The sequence below is a fragment of the Rhopalosiphum padi genome, chromosome 2 (assembly GCF_020882245.1).
Source record: "Rhopalosiphum padi isolate XX-2018 chromosome 2, ASM2088224v1, whole genome shotgun sequence".
Classification (NCBI taxonomy): domain Eukaryota; kingdom Metazoa; phylum Arthropoda; class Insecta; order Hemiptera; family Aphididae; genus Rhopalosiphum; species Rhopalosiphum padi.
In genome coordinates, this window is record NC_083598.1 from 58,720,698 (window position 1) to 58,730,310 (window position 9,613).

The following is a 9,613-nucleotide window of genomic DNA, read 5'->3' on the forward strand; positions in this document are numbered from 1 at the left end:
CAAAATCATATATTTGAACGATGAATAATGATGTAAACTAATGTGTTGTACTGGTGTAATTCAAAAACATTATTCATGGATCATGGTGAATGATTTTTTTAGACTAACATGTGAAGTTCTAGATTTTATAGAGCTACTTTGGACATTTCAGGCTATAGAGATAAAATTAAACTAAACAATAGGTAATACAAACTGATAATATTATAATTCCATTAATCATTGTTATATTATTATTATTTTTATATAGATTATTTTATTTGTATTTTTATTCCATGTTGCAACTTTTTATGTATATTATGTGTCAAAATGTGCTATACGATAAATAAATGGTAATTTAAAACATTTATGTAAATTCTAAGTTTTGCTATATGCAATGATATTTTCAAAATATGTAAATTAATTTAAAAGAACTACCAATTTATAGTTTTAGATAGGTAATGATAATGAACTTATTGACCTTTCACACACTCTTTATAGTAACTAGCAAGGTGGCATTGACTCGAAAGTTAATAATAATAGAATATAAAGTAAATACTACCTATTATCATAGTAATTAAATATTAAAAATGCAATATTTTTGTCAAAAATTAAGCCAACCTACCCGGCTACCATAATACTAATACTAAAATAAATTACTTTAATAGCAATATCAAAAAACATAACATGAAATATACTTAGTAATAATATAGGCTGGCAAACATCTCTGCTCTGAATCAGTTTAAGAACTGATATTTTGAATGGTTATGATTAATTAAATAAAAAACAGAAATACGTTTGATCTTTGTAAAATATTAAAAAACCAACATAAAGTTAAAACTTATACCAGTTTAGAGTTACATAGTCTTGCATTGATTAAAGATTCTTCATTTCCATGTATAGGTAGTATAAAAACAAAAGTAGGTAGGTTTATATTATTTTAATATTTAATTGTTTAGCACCGAACATTTCCTCTTGTCATCTCAAAAGAAACTAATATTGTGATCACTGAATTTAAATTAAATTCTGAAGGGTTTTATTAATGGGTAGCCTCCCTCATCAAATTAATCTAGTTATATATTATAAATTATAATATATGCATATATGTCTTTATATTTATGTAAATACAGGTTGTAGATTATCTTATAATAAAAATTTGCTTAGGGAGCTTTAATATTTTCCTATTAAATATTTTTACTAAAAGGTAAAATTAATATTGAATTAAATAATTTATAAATTATCAATACAAATAATAATATATTGTTAACATTTAATAGAACAATTTAATAATATTCATTGCTATTCTTTTATTTAAAAATAAACATTAATGTAAAATTATTTTACAAGGACAATTTAGATGAATGAAATTTAAAATGTTCTCCAATAAATGTTGATATAAAATAATATCCATGATCATAGCCCTCTTCAAGAAATAGTTTGGTCTTGATTTTATTATCTTTACATTCTTTGGCTGCTTCCACAAAATTATCAATTAGTAAATCCTTTGTTAAAAATTCATCATCACTACCCTGTGGACATTAAATTCAATTTATTTAAACAATATAATTAAAATCTATAATTGTTATTTCTTATTTATATAAATACTAACCACATGTATTAATATTTCCATTTCAGGACCATTATATTCTTTTACTAAAAAAGTTGTATCCCATTTTTGCAAAATGTCTTTTTCTTCTCCAATTAATGTTGTTAATCCATCAATTAATGTAGGTGAATTAGTAATATTACAAACAGGTGCAAATAATGACACTGATTTATACTTTCCTGGGCAAAGTAAAGCACATAACAATGCCCCATGTCCACCCATACTGTTTACATATAAAAACAAATTAAAAGAATAATAATAATAAATTTAATGGACATAGTATTTTGATATTTGCTAGTAGCAATCAAGTCTTATTAAACTATTTAAGAAGACGTTACACCCACTGTGTTGTCTCTGTCTTACACATGTACAACACAGACAAAATGCGTTTATGCAGTCTAAGTAGAACTCACTCAAGTTTGGTTATAGAGTAAATATACCTATTATAAAATTAAAATATGACCATATTTTAAGGGGCAAGACGTTGAGTTGTTTTTCATTAGTCTCAATATAACGTTCTTACGTTCATTATATTGTTTAGAAATAGCAAAAATTTAAAAAAAACTCATTGTCTTGCCTTCCAAAATATTGTTATATTTTAATTTTAAAATAAGATGTATTTAATCAAGAACCAAAATTGAGCAAGTTCAACTATGTAAACGCGTTTTATCTATGTCGTATGTGTATAAGACGGAGACAACACATGCGGATGTGACGTCTTCTTGAGCAATCATTGTTTCAAATGTTTCAATTATATACACTTATTTATTATTACTTTATTTAATAATATTTTTGTATTATTATTTTATATTATGGCAAAAAATTTATAATATTTCAAAAATTTAAATTATTGTAGCAAGTGAAATTTTACTGCGATTGACTTAGGGAATTTTTATTTTGACCTTAACACAAATCATGATAAAGGAAGACTTTGGTATTTATACTCATATAATAAATCAATTAATCAAAAAGACTATTCGATAAAAGCTGTTTGTAGTTAAAATTGTGTTGTATACACAATTAAGTTTATAGTGCAGATCCAAAAATGTATTATGGAACTCGTAATGTCATAATAGCCAAGCCTGCACAAATAAATAATTTTGGTAATAAAAATACACCTAATATAAAATTATTTAGTAATAATTTCAATGTTTGCAGTATATAAAATAATAATATAGATATGTAAATATGTTTACCTAATATTATACTATACTCCGTTCCAAAAAAGAATACATCAATTCTGCACACTTTTTTCCCCTTCCACTGGTCACTGCTTATTCTGTTATGTGAGATACGCATCGCCAGATAAAAACCGGTTACCTCCTGGTGTAATATTTTTTAGAACGGAGAATAGTAGTAGCTATTACCTGATATAATTAAATAATAATAATCATCACTTTTTAGTTACATATAATATTGTAACTAATATATGAGTTTATTGTGTTATATATACAGTATATGAATTAGTAAGGGAAAAAATATTACACAATTAGTAAAAGTTTTTGAACATTCCCTCAAGATTCATCAAATTTTGTTTGAAAAAGCTTAAACTACCAAATTTATATGGAGTTTGATCAAACTATTTTGTATATCCTATACTTCTAGTAGTTGCTACATTATATTATTATCATTATAACTACAGTGGATTCCGCTTAGTGTGGGCACGCCAGGACCAGTCCCGTTTGCCCACATTAGCAGTTGCCCATAAAAACATAAAATTAGTTGTATTAATTATTTTTATTGAGACCAGACCATTTGCCCATTTTGCCCATATTAACTGGTGCCCACATTAGGCAGAATCCACTGTATATTGTAAATTGGACATTGTTGAAATTATAAATAAATGAGCTATCATAAGATATAAAGTATCTTTATTTAGTGTTTGAGTTCACAAAAACAGGGTATAATTTATCACTCAGTACCCTGTATGTATTTTTTAATTCTATTTACATACAATTTATTTGTAGACATACAACTATATTATTGGATAATAAACTTCATTAACTTACAATTTTTTTAACAAATGTATTTTGCGTATGTGTTTTGTGTAACAGGACTATTTTTTTTTTTTAATGGCATCTCCTATTTAGAATATAATTGTTGGATTGATTGATTTTTCTTTAAGTAACTTTGATCTATCAAGTCTCATTTCTCATATATTCAATTTTGGGTTTGGAATACAAGTTGATAGATCAAAATGATAAAGTTAATGGAATTTATGATTCAATAATCTAATTTAATGTCCTATTAACACAATTGAAAATTATGAGCAGATAACTGAGTGATAAAGTGTACTCTGATTCTGTGGAGACACATGGTATATTATTTTAATTACTTATATATATTATATATACCTATGTCCAGAAATAGATACTTTATCTTGTATAACTGGGAAAGTGTTTTGTACAAGTTGATAAAGTTCATCAGTTATATAGGTAAACATCTGATAATGTTTATTCCACGGTTCCTGTTTAGCATTAACATACATAGAAGCACCAGAACCAACATTCCATTTTTCATCTTCATTAGGAATGTTACAGTTTCCTAAAAAAAAATATCATTATATAATTACATTAAATTATAATTCAACTGTGATATTATATCATAAACCGTACTATTATAAAATGTATATTACAAAGTATATTTAATATTTGATATATTTATAATAGAACCTCAATATTTATAAAATATATTGTTCTTTCATTTTCACTAACTATATTATAACATTTATAACCACTAGTAATTATATATCTCCATACTTAGCAATGTTTATATTTGTCACTATTTCAGATAGTAAAATACAATATAAAATTTATAAAATGTATTAATACCAGAGTTTTATGAATTCTAATTTTATAACTTTTTTATTTCCCATAAGAAAGAAATAAAGTATTGTATTCAAATGTATTAATTTTATTAACTATACATATAATAAATAAACTTACTTGGACTAGTATCAGGAGCAACAACAATTATTTTGTATTGAGCAGCAAACCTTTGAAATCCTGATTTAGTGATTACATTTTGTTCAGTACATGTAAGACCCGATAAGTAAAATAGCACTGGAAATTTTTCATTTTCACTCTCTCCAGGTGGTAAGTAAATGCCAAATTTCATGTTACATTGCAATGTAGGACTGAAAAATATAAAAATAAAATTAACAATTAATTTCACAATATTTAATTGTGTATAAATAATTTACCTAAAATGTTCAAAAACTTTCTGGTAACCACCAAAACTTTTATTACTGGAAATTAACTTGAGATCCATTTTAATTACCTATAATAAAAATGTATAATCAAAAAATTAAATATAGTTGATTAATTATACAGGGTGATTCTTTTATCGAAAGAGTCAATAACAATCATTATTATAAAAAATGTTAACATTTGTTCAGTGTGTGACAGCTAATTATATTTCAATACAAATATGAACAAATAAATTAAAATTTAATAATGTATTGCATAGTATAAACAATATTAGAACAAATACAAAAATAAACTGTAAAATAAAAAAAACTAATGTAAAAGAAATCACTTTAACTGTTTTATTAAATAATATTTTAAATTGTAGGTAAAAAAAAAAAAATACTGTTATCATGCCCTGTAAGTAGTATATTTGTGAATAATTATACAAAATTGTAGGTACAATACTATGGAATACATTTGGGGGGGGAGCTAATCGAAAACTTAGGGAGTCTTAACCCCCAAAAACCCTCCATTAGCTCCGCTTATGTATGTATCAAAATACTACAAAATATGACATTAGAAATTTAAGTTGTCATTCAAAACAATAACAATGTTTTATTTTGACTGGATATTATGAAAAATAAATATTATATTTTTAAAAATGTTAATGGATTTTAAAATAATAAATGTTCAACAAAATTCACTATGTATACATGATTCAATTTAAAATAAATGTTTAAAGGGAATAATAATAAAAAAGACAATTTAATTGATCAAACCAATATTTAAAAAAAAAATATATTAGATATTTTACAGTTCTTAAGTTATATTATATTGTGTATAAAGAATATAAAACTACATTTTTAAGACTGGTTTTTTTTTTTATTTAATGTATAAAATGAGCTCTGTGTGGTGACAACAATATTGTGCCTCACCAATTTCTGTATTGTTTAATGTCACAAAATAGTTAATTAGAACTTTGGAGTTTATTGATATTTTTTGGCATGGAACATTTCTAGTGCTATAAAACAATTTGTAAATTATTTTAATAAACTACCAACTAAATATTCAACTACTATTGATATTATAATGCAGTGGAGTGGCAAACTTGAAACTTTTCCAAAGCAAGTTTAATGTAGTACCTACTTAAAAGGATCACAAGCACAATTTTATGACAAAGAACTTTGTTGTGAAAATAATATTTAGTTAACTAGACACCTGTAATCTCTCAATAACCTATCCATTCCAATTCGGCAGTGATGATTGCCTCGGAGAAGTATAGATTGCCATGCCACTAATATGGTGTATGCATGGGCGTAGCTAGAATTTCAATCAGGGGGGGGGCAGTGGTGTAGCCAATTTTAAATTATTAAAACTCAATTTATAAGGTGTAAGAAATATAATTTAGTTTGAAGCGCAAGGAGAGGGCACTTGTCCCCCTTGCTATGCTCATGGGTGTATGTTAGAAACGAATGTAGGAAAAAAAGCCAAGGGAAAAATTATCCACGATAAAAAAAGTCAAATTAAAATAATATTAAATTAGTACAGTATTAGATAGATGAGATAGATGCGTCAAACAGAGAGTATAACTGTGTGATTTCCTTCAGAATAAAATGACAGAAAATGCCACAAATTGAACAAAAATAACATAGTATTTCGTGGATATTATCTTGAAATTAATTGATTTATGTCTTACACCTAGATATGTATAAGTATAAGACAAATATTTTGTACAGGATGATTCTTTTTTAAATGTAGATTGCAGCATGAACTTAATCATTTCCTTAATATATGTAACTAAGGAAATCGAAACACTTTTAATTTCCCAAAAGGAGATGTCAAACACAAAAAAAAAAAATTAATGATAGTAAAATAAGTAAAATCAATACATTCATTGCGTTGTTTATAATCTAAAATATATTTATTACTATAGAATAAATATTTAATAATATAATTTACTACACATAATACAACTATTTTTAATAAATAAATTGGATTTTTCCCGTGGCTTTTTTTCTGACTGCCATAAGAAATGGCGGACTATGCCAGGGAGATTTCGTAACTTTTCCCAGTGTTTGACACGTTTTGAAAAACTGTTATTAATTATAATTAATAATTAGAGATATTTTTGTTTTATAGCTATGGAAAAAAATATAATAAATAATATTGATGAAAAAGATATAAAAAGACATTAATGACATCGTTAAAAATAAAAGTGATTTATTAGATAAAAATTTAAAAATTTACTAAGATGGAAATATGTTAAATAGCCATGATCACTGATGGATCTTACTACAGTTCTATCCGTCATACCTAATAAATGTGTTGGTTTCAGTTTAATGCTTGTCAAAAAATCAATACTTTATAAGATAATACCTTGTATACCTATTTACTTTCTTCTATTTTACAAATCATTTTTCATCAAGCTTTTTTGATTGTGAAGGTTAAATATTACTATTAAAACTATCATAATAATATAACATTATAGTCATTATACAAATATAATAGTTATATAATAATTATTATGTTTGAGGAACTTGTTTATTTCCTCGCCAGTACACTGTATAAAATTTATCTCACCTCCCCCCTCCTGCTCATAAATAAAATAAACTATATAATAAATACACAAATTACATATTATTAATTAGAAAATATATTAAAATTATAAATTTAAAATATATATAAAAATGCATACAGTATAGGTAGGTATAGTTATAGGTACTAAAAGTACCTATATATTATCATTAAAATTAATTGTATCATATTATTATTTTTTCGTATTGGTATAAGTAGGTAATAAAATAGCAAAAGCCAACAACGTACTACTATATTATAATATAAAATGTAGTTTTAAATTGATCATCTATCATGAGCTTAACACAATAATTATAGGAATAATAATGGCACACTAATACAACTATTGGACTATATGGCTGGGCGATAATTTTATACAACATACTGCTGGGGCGATAACCAAAAAGTATCATTTATAATAAATAAAAACTTACTTCTGGGTAGGTAGGTATTTATTAATTAGCTAATGTTGAACAATATTATCTAGAATATCGAAAGTAAATTCACTGTATACAAGCACTAAGCAGTAAGCACAGCAGATAATTTACAACTTTGGTTAAATAATCAATTGAAATTAATTAATATAAATAATTAAGAACTTCTTAGGTAGAACACAAAATATTAATAAATTTAAATTTAAAAATTAAATAACCAAAATTAATGAAATTAATGAAATTAACAAACTAATTATCTGACAGTCAAGAAAAAGTAAGAATCAATGTATTAATGTCATGTAAATTATATTATGCAAATAAGTATCGACATCAACCATTTACACACTACACAATTATAATACCTAATTATAATGTATTTTTTTTTTTACGGTGAATATTGAATAATAATAGTAATTAATTATTCCAAAGTCCAAAAAATCACAAAATAGAAAATATGAACATAGTATAGAATATTGAGTAGTTTAAATATATATAAATATTATAATCATTAATCATGTCATAATGCTTATTTTTATTAGTCAAAAAATGCATGAACCTCAGAGATAACTACTGATAACTGATAAGAAATAAATAGTCAGCATGGCTTAAATATTTATGCCATGGTAGTCAGTAATAGCAAAATGGTAATAGAATAAAAAAACTTAATAAGTACCTTTTCTTACTCAGTGTACAGTAAGACGTGAGTATCACAATTTAAGGAGACGTTAGGTACACAAAAAGTCACGATACTATAGAATATAGATAATAATAATTTTTTTTTTTAATAAGTAATCACTATATCTTATAAATGGAAGTATAGCTAATCGGATTGTAGCTGCACAAAAAGTAAACAGTAGTTACTAATCGAAGAAAAAAACAAGTAGGTAGGTAGTAGACGCTTGCCGCTTGGTCTGTAGAATGCGCTAGTGCCATAATATAATTGTATATTGATAGGGAAATGATGTAACACTATTTTATAGAGGTAATCAGAATAAAAATCCACAGGAAAAAGCCCCTCCATAAAAAAAACAACCCGACGAAAAACCCCGGGAATAAAATATTACGTCTTTTAATATGTTAACGAATAACGATAGTGTATAAGATATAAAAACTTCAAATGTTACCTATTGACGTGTATAGTATTTATAAATGTTATATTTATTTTATTAAATCTATATTTTTTTAAGTAGGGTAATTATAAATAATTTTGTAATTAGTGATTAAAAAATATTTATTCAATAATTATTTTCATGTGATTATGAGTAATATCAATATTACTACTTCAAAGACTAGGGATTATCCAAAGTTCTTCGTCAGAGGCTTTTTTCCGGAAATTTTTATTTCGGAATTCATAATAGGTACTAAAATAGAAATAGATATCAACTATCAACTATTAATATAAAATGAAGAGAAGTAGTATATTATATAGAATTATTATAGGAACAAATTTAAATTTTACATACATATAATAATATGGAATGGCTGCAGTAATGGCTAATAGGGGGCTTAGCACTTCCCCCTCCTCAAAAAAATATATATATAATATATATATTTATTAATTAGTTCTTAATAAGGTTTGAGCCTCCCTAAACATTTTTCCAACTTGTGATACTTATATACTTATACTATTATGTATTTATGATGATGGAAAAGAATCCCCTCTTTAAGAAATAAGTATTTTTTAAATTCCAAGTAAATATTCGTTCATAGATAACATTGATAGATATTTTTATAATGCTGAAAATGCAAACACTTGAAGTACCTAGTTAGCGCCCAAATGTTTTCAGTTTTTGACGAGTGATGAAAAAAGTCAAATAACAGTAATAATTAATGTT

At 25.0% G+C, this 9,613-nt stretch overlaps 1 protein-coding gene across 2 annotated transcripts; it reads right to left on the reverse strand.

The window, feature by feature from the left end:
• Positions 1–1,213: 1,213 nt before the first annotated feature.
• Positions 1,214–8,664, reverse strand: LOC132922049 (S-formylglutathione hydrolase-like). 2 transcript variants are annotated; one of them, XM_060985353.1, is made up of 6 exons: positions 8,452–8,664; positions 4,785–4,861; positions 4,528–4,718; positions 3,937–4,126; positions 1,586–1,805; positions 1,214–1,505 (listed from the first exon to the last, which is right to left on the reverse strand). In XM_060985353.1, exons 2-6 carry the CDS (start codon positions 4,850–4,852, stop codon positions 1,317–1,319), a joined length of 858 nt encoding a protein of 285 aa, XP_060841336.1. In that variant the 5' UTR covers positions 4,853–4,861; positions 8,452–8,664; the 3' UTR covers positions 1,214–1,316. The 2 variants fall into 2 exon arrangements, with proteins under 2 accessions (XP_060841336.1, XP_060841337.1); XM_060985354.1 differs by lacking the exon at positions 8,452–8,664 and adding an exon at positions 7,779–8,093.
• Positions 8,665–9,613: the final 949 nt, after the last annotated feature.